General features: G+C 41.4%; 1 protein-coding gene across 2 annotated transcripts in view; it reads left to right on the top strand.

Annotated features, from left to right (window-relative positions):
- The first annotated feature begins 774 nt into the window (after positions 1-774).
- LOC311048530 (uncharacterized protein) overlaps positions 775-19815 on the top strand; it is a 62302-nt gene continuing 43261 nt past the window's right edge. For both annotated transcript variants that reach the window (XM_084061789.1, XM_084061788.1), the window contains exons 1-11: positions 775-800; positions 2901-3087; positions 5386-5511; positions 6687-6757; positions 7438-7556; positions 8194-8285; positions 9344-9638; positions 11491-11693; positions 12805-12930; positions 16615-16743; positions 17640-17762. In XM_084061789.1, the coding sequence (XP_083917915.1) occupies positions 2926-3087; positions 5386-5511; positions 6687-6757; positions 7438-7556; positions 8194-8285; positions 9344-9638; positions 11491-11693; positions 12805-12930; positions 16615-16743; positions 17640-17762 (1446 nt within the window). In that variant the 5' untranslated portion in view covers positions 775-800; positions 2901-2925. The remainder of the gene's footprint in view (positions 801-2900; positions 3088-5385; positions 5512-6686; positions 6758-7437; positions 7557-8193; positions 8286-9343; positions 9639-11490; positions 11694-12804; positions 12931-16614; positions 16744-17639; positions 17763-19815) is intronic.

Genomic DNA, 19815 nt, shown 5'->3' with positions numbered 1-19815 from the left:
AACATGCAGTAACCCCTTACTTCAGCATTTCTTTCGGCCATTTAAAAAATAGCCGATCTACAAGCTCACATTGTGAGCTTGTAGATCTGCTATTTTCAAAATATTTTTATACTACAATTTTTGAAAACATTTTTGAAACATTTTGCGCAATGAGTACTTTCTACTTTTGGTACTTTAAGTACATTTTTATACCAATACTGTACTTTCACTCAAGTAAATTTAGAATTCCGTATTTTTTACTTGTAACAGAGTATTTCTATATTGCAGTATCGATACTTTTACTCAAGTAAAAAAAATTGAGTACTTTTTCCAGCCACCGTATATTTCCGTCGCGCGAGGTGTCGCACCCCTACGCTCGAACCGACGTTAGAAGACAGAGTAACGTCAGTTACGTCACGCTTTTATATCTCGCCGCACAGCTATAGTTCCAAACATTGGAACTATCTCATCGAGATACGTATAGCACTTCCTCATTCCATTCTTACAATGGGAGTCAACGCTAGTGTCATAACTCTCCTATATACGGCTCTGGTCTGGTGACGCGAGGTTATATCCAACCAGCAACGTCGTCAGGGCACACGTGACGAGACCCCAGCCAATGGCCTTGAAGCTGCTTGGCTTGCCCATTTGTTTGGGTGGATTATCCAACCAGCAACGTCATCGGGGCGCACGTGACGAGACCCCAGCCAATGGGCTTGAAGCTGCCTGGCTGGCCCATTTGTTTGGGTGGATTTGAATTTTTTCAACTGCAGTCACACAGTCACTAAAGCAGAGAGAGAGAAAGGAAGCACGCGCCCAAAGTAAGTACACTATTACTATAGTTTATACCGTTAAAGTTTACTTACCTTCTCTGTTATTACTGTGATCCAGAAATACGATTATTAATTGACATCTTAATTGAAGATCAGCGTTAAATATTTGAGTTTTGTCTTATTTTTATTTTTTTATTCAATGTCCAGGATAGAGAAAAAAATAGCTCTCTAGTCTCTTGTTCACTGGTTCCTAAACTTTTCCATGTCAAGGACCCCCAAAATGATATGTATTTGGCCGCGGACCCTCCATCTCAAAATATGTTGTTCCAGGGACCCCCAGAAGCAAAGATTTGTGCTACAAATGTTCGCTTAAAAATATACATATATTCAAAGGTTTGCACACATTGTCACAATTTTTCAAAAAATAGCAGATCTACAAGCTCATAGCGCGGCACTCGGTGCTGCGCTATGAGCTTGTAGATCTGCTATTTTTGAATAGCCCAAGTATAAAAAGTCAAAATTATTGTGATGTTATATTAACACCTTTTGCTGGGGAACCCCCCCAAGGACCCCTGGGGGTCCCCAGACCCCACTTTGAGAACCAATGCTCTAGTTTCCAACATGTCATGTGGTCATTCTTGAACCTTTCTGAAAACCTATACTTAAAGTACCAAAAGTAGAAAGCACCAATTATGTCCATCATTTTATACATATATTATGATACCTTGTGTAAATTGAAATCGTTTGAAAATAGCATATCTATAACACGTCCCATCGATGCATTGTGAGCTTGTAGATCTGCTATTTTCAAATAGCCAAAGTTGAAATAGGGCTAAAGTGGTTAATGCGTGGTTTGCTAATAATAATTCAAATCTACAAAGTAACTAATAACTAAAGTTTTCAAATCATTGTAGTGGAATAAACGTATAATATTTGCCTCTCAGATGTAGTGGAGTAGAAAGTATTGGAAATTGGAAATACTCAAGTACAAATACCTCAAAATTGTGCTTGTGTACAGCTTGTGACTGAGTAAATGTACTTAGTTACTTTACACCACTGATGCAGTGGAATAATAAATGGTTGCAGTTGTTGTTTTCTATTCGATACACACAGCAACTGTAGCAGCAACATCCACATTCACTGGTATTGTCATAACTTGTGTTGTGCAATGCACACACACACACACACACACACACACACACACACACACACACAGATATAGGCAATATATGTAGGACCTATACAAACAGTAGTTCAAATAGCCAATCTACAAGCTCACAATGTGTCGAATCGATGTAGATCGCTATTGGAACTAGTTTAGTAGTTTAATAGTAAAACAGTTTAGGCATAAGGTGTGTGTGTGTGTGTGTGTGTGTGTGTGCACACTTGTCTATATTTAAGCTATTTCTGTTTACTATTAGACTGCTATTGCTTACTGCATTTATTTATTTGCAAAAAGAAAGGGATTCAATCTCAAATATTTCCAGGGAATAGTTGATGATCACTGATTTAGACAACAATGCCTCATGGTCTGATTAATTTACTTTATTAGTAAAACAAATTAAACAGCACATGGTACAGTCAGACGTTAAGTCTAAAAAGGATTTTATCTAAACAATGTTAGCCTACGATTTTGTAACCCTTTTTTCACCCGGTCTGTGAAAGAAACCAGTGAGTTACATCTTTTAATGCAGGGGTCTTCAACAGGGGGTCCGGGACCCCTAGGGGGTCCTCAGAGTTACTACAGGGGGTCCGCCAAATCTTTGTGTGATATGATTTCTTTTTTTTACCGTAACCACTTGAACCCTAACATCCCTTTTCTGAGGTGAACTTTAGCCAAAAATAGCAGATCTAGAAGCTCTCAACGCCTCGCAGCGCGAGGCGTTGAGAGCTTGTAGATCTGCTATTTTTGGCAAAGAGGTATAGGTGTAGAGGGGAAAAAAGAGCAGACTAAGTAAACCAATTTTTTTTTTTCTGAAACACAATTTTATACAATTTAGAGGGGGTCCCTGCTTCATCTCTGTCTCAGCTAGGGTCCTTGGCCTGAAAAGGTTGAAGACCCCTGTTTTAATGGATGGTGTCGGGGCATTCCACATTTGTAATAACGGTCCCTCTCTTCCTCTGTGCTGGCTGGTGTCGTCCATACAGGTACTTCTAGGTATATTAGGTCACGATGAGCTGGGCGGTGGAGGAGTGGAAGGATGGCCTTCCAGCCAAAACGCTGCTGAAGATCCAGGAGATGGAAGGCCAGCTGGACAAGCTGAAGAGGGAGAGGAGCCAGAAGCAGTTCCAGCTGGACGCGCTGGAGGCTGCCTTGCAGAAGCAGAAACAGAAGGTTAGGGGGGGGATGGGGATTTATTTAAGCCCATTAAGACCGGGAACGCATCCGTGTGATTTTTTTGGCTATTACAAAATAGCAGATATACAAGTAGATCTGCTATTTTTTAGAAAAATTGTGAAAATTCCTGAAAATCTTTGTATATATATATCTTAAACAGTGTTTTGAAAAAACTTGTTTTGCTATAATCAGTGGTTCTCAAACCTTTTTCATGTCAAGGACCCCCAAAATGATATGTATTTGGCCGCGGACCCCATCTCAAAATATGTTGTTCCAGGGACCCCCCAGAAGCAAAGATTTTCAGTTACAAATGTTCGCTTTAAAACAATATATATTCAAAGATTTGCACACATTTTCACGATTTTTCAAAAATATCAGATCTACAAGCTCATAAAGCGGCACTCGGTGCCGCGCTATGAGCTTGTATATCTGCTATTTTTCAATAGCCAAAGTGTAAAATAAAAATGCCTTTTTAGCTCAAATGTAAAAATGACACAGATGCGTTCCAGGTCTTAAGGGGTTAAGCCCAGATTTGCACTCTGTAGTATGACAGTGTGTTTCTTGCCCTGTCACAATTATTACATAATAATCGTCTCTAATTGCAATTAAGTAAAAAATAGCCGATCTACAAGCTCATTGCGACGTGGTTTGAGCTTGTAGATCGGCTATTTCTACTATTAATGTTTTTTTTAAAAGTATTAAGTAAGTCATTACATATGTCAGAAATGTTATTTTCAACGAAAAAAACACAATTAAAATTAATCTTTAATCGCTAAATAATTATTTGAGTGACAATTAATCGTCATGTAAAATGTCATAATGGTGACAGCCCTAGTCGCTTACCAAAAATAACTTATCTGCAATCTACAACGCAGGGTTGTGTTGCTTCAGTCACTAATATTAACACATCGGGTGCCAGCATTTTATAATAACAGATTACGTTCGGTGCCAAAATCTCACCGTTGAGCTGCGCAGCGCTGTTTAAACTGTAGACTCCACGACGTGCATTCCATGAGAAAAAAAAGCATGCCTCCATTTTGCCCGATGGTACTGGCTAACGCCTGGAACGATAACATCGCTCCCGCGAGTAACAATGGCGGAGCGATCGTGCACACAAAATGAGTCGTTTTCCCCAGCGTAAAAAGTTTCGGAGTTATAGGGGTTTTAGAGACGGAAATAGAGCGGAAGCGGATGTGCGCCATGTTTTTTGACACGATGATGCATCTGGCCCATCCTTGTCAGATTCACCGTGGGTGATCCCAAAGCTGCTCCAGCCCCTCCCGTATGGGAAAAAACGAAAAGAAAAAAAAAAGACACCAAACACGGTTCGGACCGTGATCGGCACCAGAGCGCTACTATGTGAAAACACGGTCCAGACCGTGATCGGCACCCGATGTGTTAAGAACGTGTTATGTGCCAGTCTATATAGACACAAGCAGAAAATCAGCGTGTTCAGGTTTCCAGTACACTAGGGTTGGCCAGCTTAACGCGTGTGTGAAATAGGCTCGCCCTCCCTCTATCTTCTCCCTCTCTCTCTCTCTCTCTCTCTCTCTCTCTCGCTGATTGAGCTCATTCTGATATCACACATGGATTAAAGTTCTAGGTCGCGTGTTGAGGTGCTTTAAATTGATGGAGCAGTAATCCTATGAATAATGTCCACATAATCTAAAATTGAGACTATTAGTTATTTTAAGATGAAAGCCTATTTGAAGTGGTCAAACGAGCGATGGAATACATGTTCAATCTTCCAGAAAATCAAAATGAATGAATTTCGTAAAAGCGAAGATTAAAGCCTCAGTCTGCAATTTCTTCAACTGGCTGGCTGTATGGCTACCAAAGCATAATTATTTTACACATTTTGCTTGTTTATGAAACACAGCGCTGTGTGTGTGTGTGTGTGTGTGTGTGTGTGTGTGTGTGTGTGTGTGTGTGTGTGTGTGTGTGTGTGTGTGTGTGTGTGGGTGTGGGGCGGGGGGGGCTCCTTTCATGCTGTTTTCTCAAATCGCAGGTTAAGACTTGGCCTAACAAAATGTTTCAGTCGTGAGATCTTATTTTGTTTTAATCCATACAATCACACATGCTCTCTCCCTCCCCTCTACCTATCCCTCTCTCTCTCTTGATGATTGAGCTCTGGTCACACACAACAGAAACCGGTGCCTAACAACGGCAATGATTTGCGCTGATGTCGAGCATGTCCATATTTTAAATCTGGCCTTAGAGAACAAGCACATTAGTTTGGTCGCTGTTTGTTTGTTTGTTTTTTAATCTCTCCTACCATTCTCACGTCCTCTCCAGGTGGACAGCGAGCGCAGCGAGGCGTCTTCCCTGAAGAGAGAGAACCAGTCGCTGGTGGAGTCATGTGACTCGCTGGAGAAAGCTCGCCAGAAAGTCGTCCACGAGCTGGGGGTCAAGGAGCAGCAGGTCAGAGTTCACCGGAAGCCCTCGGATAGGCCTGTGACAATTATTACATGATCGCCGAATCGGAATTATTTGAGATAATCGTCGTCATCGTTTTCATGTTGAAAAATGTTCATAGAAACACGTTCATACGTCACAAAGTCAGCTATTTCCACTATTTTAACATTGTTGTTAAATACGTCAGTTATTTCTTTGTATCTTTAAGTCATTTGTCAGATCTGACCTGTGCATGTTTTTATTACGAAGCCTAAAAGGCAAACAGAAATGACGTTTGTATTCATAATGTTCCAATGTTCAATGCAGTGTTGTGTTCTAGATTTTTTTTGGAGGGTATACTATAACTGTTCCCTCCCTAGTTCCTCCCACACGCACGGCACGCGCGTGTATATAATTAATCAATGTAAAGAAATTGCCACTCAGGCCCAGTTTCACAGTAACACTGAGTTCAATTACAATATGCTTTGTACTGATGTTAGTAAGTCAACTAGTCCGGAGCTGCTTTTAGCTTTAGATACATTTTCAATGCAAAGCATGGATTATTACCATAGAATAGTGCAAGGATTGTTATAAATAAATGCTGATTAGACTGATTAGATATAATAGCAGTGTTAACAGCGAGCATTCCTGTATCTATTACAGAATAGTATTAACTTGGCATTGAAGACACAAACTGTATTGAAGATTGAAGATTTTGCTGTGCTATGACACGCAATTTGAATACGAAGTGAATGGCAGGTCGTTGAGTTAATGTGTGAATTCCTTCGCCAGCAGCCATTAATTATCACCTCAAGAACAATAGCCACACACATGATAAGGCTTCGCCTCAGAGTTAGACTAGTCAGACCACATTCTTGTTGATTGTATTGCTGCGCCCCCCAGCCCAGCCACTCCTGCGTGCACCGTATCAGATGCGTATCAACGTATCTGATACGACGTCTCGAACGTTTTTTGGATGTATACGATGGCACCGAAAAAAATCTACAGGCCACACTGCGTATACAGCGTACCACGGTAGAACACACCACTGGTTCAATGCCAAAAACACAATTCAATCGTTAATCGCAATTATTTGTGACCATCAATCGTCGACTTACCATTTGTAATCATGACAGGCCCTAGACACAGATCACATGTGTTGACTTTGATTTTGACTGAAGCGTTTTGTCTCCTGATCCCAGGTCTTTTACCTGGACGGACAGCTAAACACCTGCAAGAGGACGGTGGAACGTCTTGAACAGGAGCTGAAGAAGTGAGTTGGAAGAAGTGGAGCCCGACTGACGCCAGTCTTTTTGGCTCCGCTGCAGATGTCGGAGAGTCCTAGACCAGTGGTTCTCAAACTTTTTCATGTCAAGGACCCCCAAATTGACACTTATTAGCCCGCGGACCCCGATTTGAAAAGATATGAAAGGGACCCCCACGAGAGAAGATTTTTACGGCTCTAGCAGTGATTCTCAACCATTTTAATTTCAAGGACCACCCAGTTTGACATGCATTAGGCTACGGACCCCCATTTAATGTCATTTCTATACCTGGGACCCCAATTTATATTGTAAAATTAATGTTAGTTTAACTCTGACAGTATACAAATGGAACCAAATAGATTGTATTCCACCCATTCTGTTGAAAAAAAAGAAAAGAAAAATGACCCAAAATAATTTCGCGACCCCACCGTCAGTGTCCCGCGACCCCAACTTTGGGAACCCCTGACCACCTGAAAGTGGTCAAAAATCAGGTTGCATAATTGCCGGTACCGATGTCGTCAAGAAAATTCAAATAATGCCCTTTTGCGTGGCGAACTTCTGCTGTTTGTTGACGGTGTGGGTCCGTCTCCTTCCCTCCTCAATGCTGTTTGTTGACAGTGTGGGTCCGTCTCCTTCCCTCCTCAATGCTGTTTGTTGACGGTGTGTGTCCGTCTCCTTCCCTCCTCAGGAACAAGAATGAGTTGGATCGCACACAGCCCTCTGCATCCTCTGAGCTGCAGCCCTACAGCACGCCACAGAAGAGCTTCCCCACGCCCGCAGCCCCCCCACCGCACAGACAGCAGCACGGTATTTAACACTCACTGAACCCTGTGTGGTCTACCTACCTCAGGGGTGATGCGACTTTGATGACGGAGAGAGAGGGCCACTATATTTCCACACTCACTCCAGAGGGCCACATTGCGTATACTTTCGGGCCATTCTATATCACACAAAAGTAGCAAAAATAGCTGATCTACAAGCTCAAAACGCGTCGCAGTGCGACGCGTTTTGAGCTTGTACAGTAGATCTGCTATTTTTTGCTGTTTTTGAATTGGAATCCTGAATTTTGTTTTGCTATTTTTGAATTGGAAACCTGAAAAGTAACATTTTTATTTAATTTCAAATGTATTTAGTAATACTTATGTTAACTTTATGAACTTAAATACAAATACATTGGACATAAAAAGAATTGTAATACTAGTCATTAAGCTACTAATATAGACCGAAGTAATTAAAGCGGGTCATGTTTGCCTGTTTGGAATTGTAACAGCTGAAATCAATAATATATCAGTGTTCTGATATATTAACCTGCGGGCCGCATTAAGTGAAGGTGGGGGCTGCATGTGGCCCCCGGGCCGCCAGTTGCCCATGTATGACCTACCTGGTACCTGCCTACCTGTGTTGTTTGTGTAACGTGTGGCGTGTGTATGTGTTTGCGTGTCAGACAGCAGAATGGAGGAGCTTCAGGACAAATACAACCAGGAAGTGGAGGAGAGGAAGAGACTGGAGACTGAACTCAAAGTTCTGCAGGTCAAAGTGAGTCGGCGTAAACATTACATCAGTGGCCTTAAACCAGGGGTCAGCAACCTTTTAATGTTAAAAGAGCCATTTTGGACCAAAAAATAAATACAAAACCTGTCTGGAGCTGCAAACATATAGGGGTCTTATAATGAAGGCAACACGGGCTATTAAGTGTATATTAGCCTATCAAAATGACTAAATACAAATGCATGTTAATGAGCATTCATTAAATATGATAACTTCTCATACAGGTAATCCAGCAGCATTGGCAGTGAAAGCAAACGACTGTCCATGAACTATTACATTCTCTATTTTCCTCAGTTATCTTTATGTTTTTTGCACTTGGAATCACACCGGTTTGTTTACGCAAGCCACCTGTCTGGCCCCTCCCCAATAAATGTGTCGCAGGGTATGACGCAAATTTTAGTTGACATAAATGTTGAAACCTTTTATTTATTCTACTCATTTTTACAATATTGGAAAACGTAAGAATGCATGTTTCATGTTTGGCCTACAACAGCAATTTTAAATTAAAATGAAGATGTGAAGAAAATAAACATAGTTCATTTCCATATATATACTATGGAGGGGCTAAAGAGCCACATGCCGCGGGTTGCTGACCCCTGCCTTAAACAGTCAACTTCACTGGGAATTTAATCATTATTAGTAAACAGAAAACACACAAATAGATTGATTTCTAGATTACACTTACGCGTATTTGTCTGTATTGTTTTGTAAAAGAAAAAATCTGCCGATAAAATTGTCTGAGTGATTAATCAGCCGTAGTCCTTTGAACCTAAGCATCAACCATACATATCGTCTCTGTCAGTTTTTGTCAGTTTTGTCCAAAACTGACAAAAACTGCGAAGCGACGCGTTTTGATACTACTTTTGATGCTATTGTGTGACGCTGTAGTATGATCAAGTAGGGCATTAATTTACGGGAAAAAAACAATAGGTAAAAAACATGGAGAGAAGAGGTTTCTGCCAACGATTTGTAGGTGAAAGTTGTTTAAAATCAGCCCTGTGAACCGTGGATCTATAACTCTTAACTTATTGGTCCGTCTCTCCTAGCTGTTGAATCAGTCTTCGGTCAGTGCGAGTCACAGGGACATCGCTGCCCGGCAACAAGCCGGATCCTCCATCTTTCCATGGCAACAGCAGGGCGACGCCCAGAGCCGCCAGTCCCAGTCAGGGGCCGCCGCCATGGAAACGCCCGCGAAGAGGCGAGGCCAGGGATCCTCCCTCTGGAGCGCCCACGAGGAGACGCCAATCAAACACGGCCAGCGAATCAGCTCCTCTGTGGTGACGCAGAGCCCGGGGGGCGGCTCCGCCCACCAGATGGATCAACTCAGATCTCTGAATCAAGGTGAGTTTAATGAGCTAATGACTCCCTCTGTCTGAATAGGCTCTATTCACACTCACAGCAGCCATATTATGAAGACATTCACAGGTGTTACCAATGATACTAATGAAGGCTCTGTTCCATTCTGGTCAAACAGAGTCAGGGTGCTGATACTGTGCATGTTGGCCCACTGGAAACACTCTGTTACACCAGTGGGTCTACAGTTGGGGTCCAGGGACCCTCATGGGCTTCCAAATGGACCCTTACGGGTCCATTTGTACACTCTCAGAGTTATGGGGGTCGTGGAAACCACTGTGCTACACTAAATGGAACAGAGCCTTCATTAGTATCATTGGTAACACCTGGGAAGGAAGTGATAATATGGCTGCTGTGCATAGAGCCTATTATAGGTTATGTAAGTGATATTTCTTATGGTTTGTGATAGTAATCATTAGGGGCGGGAATTGGTGGGTACCTGACTTAACGATTCAGAGGGCTACGATTTGATTATATTCCGATCATTGTGATTCGCGATGCATGGCAATTCATTTACTTCCATTATCTTTTATCGATAATACAAACAAATGGAAGAGATGTGTCACTGTCAACTGGAAGGTTATATTTGCCAACATCAACAATTGCAGAAAACCAACAAGAAAATAAAGAGGTCCTTTTTTTTGTAAAATAATACTGACTTTTAACAAAGGCTTCTCAATATTCTTTTGATAACCAACCAAAACATGTCTGCTGCTCTGTGCAATTAGCGATATGATGAAAAATAAATAAATAATAATAAATATATCGTCCATGTCAGCATCTTGATTAATCTATGAATCGATTTTAATTTCCACCCCTAGTAATCATAGCTATAGAGTGTTTGTTTGTTCAGTCAACAGGGGGCAATGCACAGAAAATAGCAGATCTACAAGCTTGTAGATCTGCTATTTTCGGCTATTAACACATTCCATGCCAGAGGTTAATCTCATAATGTACTCACCAGTGCCAACGTTTTATTGTTGTTTTTTTCACGTCGCCATAGACCTCGTTAAAATCCTTAAGATCGATCATTAAAGTGTTTGTAAACACATCCGTGTTGTGTCTGCGTCGAGCAGTGAAATCCATTTGATAAACACGGTCGCCATGTTGTAGTTAGAACGGTTTATGTTAAACAGTGATCAGCGAGGAGAAAAACTACAAAGAGAAAATGGCGTTTCAGTTTCGTCATTAGAACGGAGGCCGACGGGATCGGCAAAACCGGATCTCGAATAATTCCGTTTCCGGTGGTGTTACAATGAAATGTGCCGTATCGAAAATTGAAAAAAGTGCAATGTGAACTTTTTTTCGAAAAAAAGAAAAAAACACCACTTTGCGTAGGTCTACGCGACTGGCACGTGGCGGCTTTAAATAGGTTCGCGTAGCTCTACGCGATTGGCAGTCAATGTGTTAAGGGTTAACCCATTAAAAACGTGAAAGCATCTGTGTCATTTTAGGTTTTAGCTATTATAACAGCATGTGTTTTTTCAGAAAACTCTTGGGGTTTACTAGAACGGTGGTTTAGAACAGTGGTTCTCAAAAATACAGTAGCAGATGTACTTTCAGGATTTAGAAAAATCTTGGAAGTGAAACATTTTAATAATTTTTAATTCTTTAACACAAATCTTCTCTTCTGGGGAGAAGACATCATTTTGGGTCTCCCTGGCACGAAAAAAAGTTTGAGAACTTCTGATTTATACGTCATTTTTAGAATAGGCCTCATGGCAAAAGAAATTCTAAAAATGGCGTTAGTAAAAATCGCCGTCCTAAGATGTTGATATCCTCACAACTTATAGTAATGTGTGTGTGTGTGTGTGTGTGCGCGTGTTCGTGTTCCTGTCAGAGCTGCGAGGCCGTGTCTCAGAGCTGGAGAGCAGCCTGTCCAATCAGGAGAAGGAGCTCCGTGGCCAGGCCAACAAGCTGCTGGACCTGCAGTCTCTGCTGGACCAGAGCCGCAGAGAGCTGTCCGACCGCGACCGGGACCTCAACAAGACCCGACAGGAGGTCAGCCAGCTCACTGACAACCTGCAGAAGACCGACGCCAAGGTACGCACATAGGGTTCAAAGTTCTCAGTCGCCCACCACTGATTTCAGGTATTTGGATTCTATTAGAAGCTACGTATAGCTATGTCTTCTATGGCAGCTTGTCGTGCGGCGAAAATAGCCGATCTACAAGCTCTCAATGCGTCGAGAGCTTGTAGACAGGCTATTTTTGATTATTTGTTTTGAAAGATTAGAGCATTTGAAGTGGTCAAACGGGCAATTTATGCTTAGAAGCATTTTCCATAAACCTCTAATGGTCTCGGGTATTTCATAAAAGCAAAGGTTAAAGCCTCAATCTGTGATTATTATTTTTTTACCTGGTATGTAGAACAGCAGGAACAATATTAATAATTAGTTGTGTGCCGATATATCATCCCGCGATATTGAAACGTGACGATATGTATCGTCGTGACGTCATACTGTGGCGCAATATTTTTTCAAAATCCCTTTTTAAAACATTTTTTTTAAATGATTTTTTTGGGGGCTAGTGAAAGTTAGAGGAGTTCTTACTGTATGCTGTGTGTGTGTGTGTGATATGAAATGTGAGCTTACCCTAATCACAGTAATCCTTCGTATTTCATCATATTCAAGGGCTTTTGGAGAGAAATGAGACACTCCAGTCAGTTTCAGTTTAGAGCACTGCAGAGGGCAGGTGTGTGTGTTAAAAAAAGAAAATCGTATCGATATGGTGAGCCCAATATCGTGTATCGTGAAATTAGTGTATCGGCACGCCCCTATTAATAATACATAATCATTTCACATATTGTGTTCATTGTTTAGGAAACAGTTCTAGTGTGTGTGTGTGTGTGTGTGGGGGGGGGGGGGAACTTGGCCATACACCATTTTTTATTTGTTTTATTTTTTTGTATATAGCTCTAATCCATGGGTACGCCTCTGCTATTCAACTGGTTCTCAACCTTTTTTAATTTGAAGGCAATTTGATAAAACAATAAGCCACACAAGGAGCCGCGGTTTTGCCGGTTATTTCACAACGGCTTAAGAGGCAAAAAAAAAAAAAAAAACACGTGCCTTGCGCGACTTTATTCTAAAAAGGTTTAGTTCTGAGCGGCTCAGGTTGAGTTTTAAAGACATGTTGTGTTGTGGTGGTTTTCAGTGTTCCTCGGCAGAGCAGAAGCTGAAACAAGTGACGGAGGAGATGAGCTGCCAGAGACACAATGCTGAGAGCTGCAAGAGAGCCCTGGAGCAGAAACTGAAAGACCAAGAGAGAGACAGCCAGAAGGTATGATGACACTCTGTCTCTACCACTACGCTAAACCATTGGTTCTCAAAGTGGGGTCCGGGGACCCCCAGGGGTCCTTGAGGGAGTTCCAGGGGGTCCCCAGCTTAATGATGGATAGTTAGGAACCAAATGGACCCTTAACCCTTTAAGACCAGGAACGCATCTGTGTCGTTTTAAGATTTATTTGGCTATTCAAAAATAGCAGATCTACAAGCTCATGGCGCGGCACTGAGTGCCGCGCCATGAGCTTTTGATCTGCTATTTTGAGAAAAATTGTGAAAATGTGTGCACATCTTTTATATACATTTTTAACTGAAATTTTGCTTCTGGGTCCTTGACATGAAAAAAGTTTGAAAACCACTGATAATATAGCAAGTAAAAAAAAAAAAAAAGGATTAGGATTTAGAAGACATTTGTAAAATCCCCAGAAGCAAAGATCTGAGTTAAAAACTTTCGCTTTAAAAAAGTACCGGTAGATATATATCCAAACTAAAGATTTGCACACATTTTCACGATTTTTCAAAAAAAATAGCAGATCTACGAGCTCGTAGCGCGGCACTCGGTGCCGCGCTATGAGCTTGTAGATCTGCTATTTTTATATAGCCAAAGAAATCTTAAAATGACACACAGATGCGTTCCCGGTCTTAAAGGGTTAAGGGTCTGTAACTCTAGAGAGTGTACAAAATGACGTGTGTGTGTGTGTGTGTGTGTGTGTGTGTCAGTCTTGCTATGGTTCCAGCACTGAGCAGTGTGCAGGAACCAATATGACTCCACACAGAGTGAGCGTGGTTCCTGCCGACAGGGCCTTTAAAGGCGTTGGGATCCCTGTGCGATGGTACCATACACGATGTTTACACTCATCTTTATTGCTGATTATAATACTGTATAAAAGGGATAAAGCAATGTATAGACGCCTTAACAGACGACGTCACACTGATACGAAACAGTATGCGCGCGCAGGCCGGCACCAAATTAACCCCACCGCTCATAAGATGCAATGTAAAAGTGGTCACAGTCTCACGTGTAAAAATGCATCCCATCAAACTTTCAGATGCTGTTTTTCTCCCAGTGTGGAGGAAGAATGCTTAGGATTTTTACTGTGATCTCTCGCTCTTGAAATATATAATCCTTGGTTTCTGTTGTGTGTAAACAATAATAACAATTCAAAGCAGTTGTCCTCAAAACTCAACCTCCAGTGGCTGTCATAATAACCGAGGGAGCGCTCTATGATCATGGCACCAGAACCTGCTTGGCTCGCGCAGCTGCAGCCCGTCAAGACTAATTTATGCTCCGTCCCGCGAAGGTGTCGCGCGCAGAGAACGGCCGAGAATAGCAGATCTCCAAGCTCACAACGGTCGCATCCGTGACGCGGTTGTGAGCTTGTATGTCAGCTGTTCTCGGTGCGCAATACCGTTGCGCGATGAAGTATATATGTGTCGCCAGGGCGCATCCCACTAGCCTACACACACTGGAGGTTGAATGAACTGAAACAAGCTCACCCCAAAACAGCAGGTTTGGGGATCTGTTGGGAATTGATTACATAAAACAGTCACCTGTGCGTCCAGTCTCAATGTTTGTAAACAAATAACTGGTCTATAGAGCCTTCAACACAGGGGGTCCGGGACCCCTAGGGGGTCCTCAGAGTTACTACAGCCAAATCTTTGTGTGATAGGATACTTTTACTTTTACATTAACCACTTGAACCCTAGCGTCCCTATTGTGAGGAGAACAGCTGATCTACAAGCCTGTGAGGCGCTGTGGGCTTGTAGATCGGCTATTTTTTGGCAAAGAGCAGACAGAGTACAGAGTGAAAGGTGAAGTTTGCTAAAGCACTAACATGCATTAACATGAATCCAACATGATGGCTTCACACAAGTCTATGAATCTATCTATCTACACTTTGATACAATATGTAGCATTGTATCAAAGTCAAAGTCATCTCAGCTAAGGGGTCCTTGGGCTGCAAAACATCAAAGACCCCCTGGTATAGATAGAGCAGTGGTTCTCAAAGTGGGGCCTGGGGACCCCCAGGGGTCCTTGAGGGAGTTCCAGGGGGTCCCCCTATCTAAATGATAGATAGTTAGGAACTAAATGTGTCCTTATGGGTCTGTAACTCAGAGAGTGTACAAATGGAACCAAATGGACCCTAACGGGTCCATTTGGTTCCATTTGTACACTCTCAGAGTTAAATTAACATTGGTTTTTCAATGTAAATTGGGGTCCCAGAGATAGAAATGCCATTAAATGGGGGTCCGTAGCCCTAATGCATGTCAAACTGGGGGTCCTTGAAATTAAAATGGTTGAGAATCACTGCTAGAGACGTAAAGATCTTCTCTTATGGGGGTCCCTGGCATTACTTTTTAAAATGGGGGTCCGCGGGCTAATAAGTGTCAATTTGGGGGTCCTGAAATGACAAAGTTTGAGAACCACTGCTCTAAACAATGACACTCTGCTAGATCCCCATACATTTTTTTAGGTCTGATGCTGCTCTTTATTTTTGAAGAGCCCTATATCAGTGGTTCTCAAACTTTTTCATGTCAAGGACCCCCAAATTGATATGTATTTCGCTGTGGACCCCCATCACAAAATGTTTTGTGCCAGGGACCCCCCAGAAGAGAAGACTTATGTCAACAAAACAAAAAAAACAGATCTACAAGCTTGTAGATCTGATGTTTTTGAATAGCCAACGTATGAATGGATAAAGTGGTTAAAAATGATTCATTGTGATGCTATACAGTATGAACTGCTTTTGCTGGGGACCCCACTTGGAGAACCACTGCCCTAGATATTACCCGTTAATATAAAGAACCACCGCCCTAGATATTACCCGTTAATATAAAGAACCACCGCCCTAGATATTACCCGTTAATATAAAGAACCACCGCCCTAGATATTACCCGTTAATATAAAGAACCACTGCCCTAGATATTACCCGTTTTTACGCATTTTGTAAAAAAGAAAAGAAAAGAAAGAGAATCTTGAAATCAATTTGAAAAACTAGATTTTGATTAACTCTTTAAGACCAGGAGAAGCATCTGTGTCATTTTTAGATTTGACCTAAAAAGCATTATTTTACACTTTGGCTATTCAAAAATAGCAGATCTACGGTGCCGCGCTATGAGCTTGTAGATCCATTATTTTTGAGAAATCGTGAAAATTTGCGCAAATCTCTGAAAATATATTTTTTAAAGCAAACATTTGCAACTCAAATCTTTGCTTCTGGGGGGTCCCTCGGACAACATATTTTGAGATGGGGGTCCGCACATTTTGGTGTCCTAGACATTAAAATCTTTGAGAACCACTGACATAGTAACATACGTTTTTTCAAAAAACACTTAGGATTTAGAAGACATTTTGTAGAATCGGCCTCAGGTCTTAATGGGTTAAAAGTTTCAATTTAAGAACATGTAACTTACAAGCAAACAAATAAAAGTAAACAACTCTTTGATAGATACATTTAGGGATGAGACGATATGTAAATTACATGTCATTATTGTGGCAAATGTTTTTTTGCGATTAACGATAATTATCGCGACAATCAAAATAATACTTAAAAACTTAAAATGGTACTTTTGTTAACCCCTTGAATCCCCAGCATCCCTATTCCGGGTGAGGAACGTTCGCCAAAAATAGCCGATCTACAAGCTCACGACGTGTTTTTTATTTTTTTCTTCTCGTGTATAGGAGCTGGCCCAACTGCAGAGCACCCAGCAGGCTCTGGACCAGCAGTCCAACCAGACCAGAACCAAACTGGGCCAGGATCTCCAACAGGCCAAGAACGAGTCCGGTCGACTGCAGGCCGATCTGGAGAAGGTAAGAGGGCTCTGCCGCACAACGGTCCTAAGCAGCCGTTATCTTCTAAAGAATGCCAATAAACTTGAGCCAGATTTTTTTTTTAACGCAGTATTATTCAGTGAGTCGTCATGGATATGGTTGCTGAAGCGTGCAGGAGTTGTTGTTGTTTACGATGATAGAGCTTTTGATTGTCTATTATTTTCATTGGAGAGCCATCGGAGGTCAGTAATTGTTTTTAACCCTTTTAAGACCTGGGACACATCTGTGTCATTTTAGATTTCTTTGGCTATTCAAAAATAGCAGATCTACAAGCTCATAGTGCGGCACCGAGTGCTGCGCTATGAGCTTGTAGATCTGCTATTTTTTTTAAAAATCGTGAAAAATGTGTGCAAATCTTTGGATATATGTATTTTTTAAAGCAAACATTTGTAACTCAAATCTTTGCTTCTGGGGGATTCTACAAGTGTCTTCTAAATCCTACATATCAGTGGTTCTCAAACATTTTCATGTCAAGGAGCCGCGGACCCCCAATATTTTGTAATAGTGAATCCCAGAAGCAAAGATTTTAGTAAAAAAAAGAATAGCTTGAAAAATATATGTTCAAATATTTGCACATTTTCACGATTTAAAAAAAAGATATATAGCAGATCTACAAGCTCATAGCGCGGCACTCGGTGCCGCGCTATGAGCTTGTAGATCTGCTTTTTTTGAATGGCCAAAGAAATCTTAAAATGACACAAAGATGCGTTCCCGGTCTTAATGGGTTTAATAAATCGAAAACTACTTTTTTTTCTCTCCTTTCCTCTTTACCTCTCCTCCTCTTTCCGTTTTCTCCTCCTCTCGTCTTCTTGTTTCCTCTCCTCCGCTCCTCGGGTTTCCTCCGACCGTCCGTCCATGTGTCCATGTGTCCCTAGATGTCCGTCCATAAGTCTCAGTCGGACAGGGAGTTGGAGGAGCACAGGCAGAAGGTGCTGAGGACCGAGCAGAGTGTTCAGGCGAGCCAGGCCAGAGAGCAGGACCTCCGGCAAAAGATGGAGGTAAGGTTCATCAACAACCACGGACTGGAGCAGTTAAACAGTCCTTTAGCGGAGCCCATTCAATCCGGGAAAGCATCTGTGTCATTTTACATTTCTTTGGCTCTTCAAAAATAGCAGATCTACAAACTCGTAGCGCGGCACCGAGTGCTGCACTACGAGCCTTGTAGATCTGCTATTTTTGAAAAATTGTGAAAATCTGTGCAAATCTTTGAATATATGTGACCAAATTTGACTGGGAGACAGTCAACTAGCATTTTTTTTCATTTTAATTTATTCATGTCATATGAAAGCAGGGAGTCATAGCAAAATAATGATATATTGGTTAATAAGATTGAGTGAATAGTTTTGAAACTACAGCTTGTAGAACTGAAGTCATGTTAAAACTCTTAAGTACAGAAAACACCACTTGAATTCGAGGTTGCTAGCTCTAACCTTATATCTTAGCTACACGTTTATGCATTTATTTCATATTTATATGTCGATTTAAGCTCTGACATTTATGTCGGACATACTCTAGTATGTGAAGAGTCTTAACTGGGCTATTAACTCATTTTTGGAAAAAAACGAGTTTTTCCGCTTTCCTGAAGAATGGGCACCAGCGAAATGACTGTCTCCTAGACAAAAACAGTCACGTATATATATATATATATATATATATATATATATATATATATATATATGTGTGTGTTTTTAAAGTGAACATTTGTAACTCAAACCTTTGCTTCTTGGGGAGGTCATATTATACACACAATTATTTTGGGGGCCCTTGACATGAAAATGTTTTGAGAACCACTGATATTATAGAACATAGGTTTTTCAGAAAACCGTTGATGACCTTTGTAGAATCGGCCTCAGGTCTGGGTGGTGTGAGTGATGTTTTCTTTTTAATAAGTGTTAAATAGTGTTTGTTCAGTAACAGGGTTCTCCCCTACTGTCCTGCTCTTCAGTAAACAATGCAGGTTTTTCAAGTCAGGATGCCAATTTCATACAATTAGGAGAAAAGAACAATACAAGTGAAATTGGACGTGATGAAACGAACGAACACAAAAAGAGCAGACAACATTAGAACCAGAACACTATAAAATTTAAACTGATACATGGGGTTCTGTCTCCTGATTGGATGAAATTGGTAAGCTGACATGAAAATGCATTGTTCACTAAAGAGCCGGAGAGATGGGGAGAGCCCTATTGCTGAACTAATACGCTAGTAGTCTATCCTGCAGTGGTTCTCAACCAGTGGTTCGGGGACCACCAGTGGTCCTTGAGGGGGTTCCAAATGGTCCCCAGCTAAATGATGGAGAGTTGGTAACCAAATGGACCCTTATGGATCTCTAACTCTTGAGAGCGTAAAATGAAACCAAATGGACCCTTACGGGTCCATTTGGTTTCATTTTACGGTCTCAAGAGTTAAATTATTGTTAAACATCTGCATTACTTAGTTAAAGAATTGTTATTTTGATCAACGTTTGCCTGTTATCTCTCCTATGGAACCAACATCAATACAGCATGGAATTGTGGACAAAATCTCATCCAACGACAACACAATATTCTAAGTTTTGGGTCTGAGAGGCAAAATCTCAGCAAATAGTGGTGTCTCAAATGCCGAATAAATAATGGACCTTGATATGAAAAGGGTTGAAAACCACTGGTCTAGCAGTGGTTCTCAAACTTTTTCATGTCAAGGACCCCCAAATTGACACTTATTAGCCCGCGGACCCACCATTTGAAAAATAAGCCAGGGACCCCCCATAAGAGAAGATTTTTACGGCTCTAGCAGTGATTTTCAATCATTGTAATTTCAAGGACCCCCAGTTTGACATGCATTAGGGCTACGGACTCCCATTTAATGGTATTTCTATCTCTGGGACCCCAATTCATGTTGTAAAATCAATGTTAATTTGATTGAGAGTGTACAAATGGAACCAAATGGACCCTTTAGTCCCTGGGGGTCCCCGGACCCCACTTTGAGAGCAATGATAAAAGAAATGTCATGGCTTGTGAGCTCTAAATCGGCTATTTCTTTTAACCCATTAAGACCTGTGTCACTTTAGAT

This window comes from Gymnoscopelus microlampas (genome assembly GCF_963454915.1).
Source record: "Gymnoscopelus microlampas genome assembly, chromosome: 1".
Taxonomy (NCBI): domain Eukaryota; kingdom Metazoa; phylum Chordata; class Actinopteri; order Myctophiformes; family Myctophidae; genus Gymnoscopelus; species Gymnoscopelus microlampas.
The sequence above is the reverse complement of the archived record's forward strand: the minus strand, read 5'-3'. Positions and strand labels throughout refer to the sequence as shown.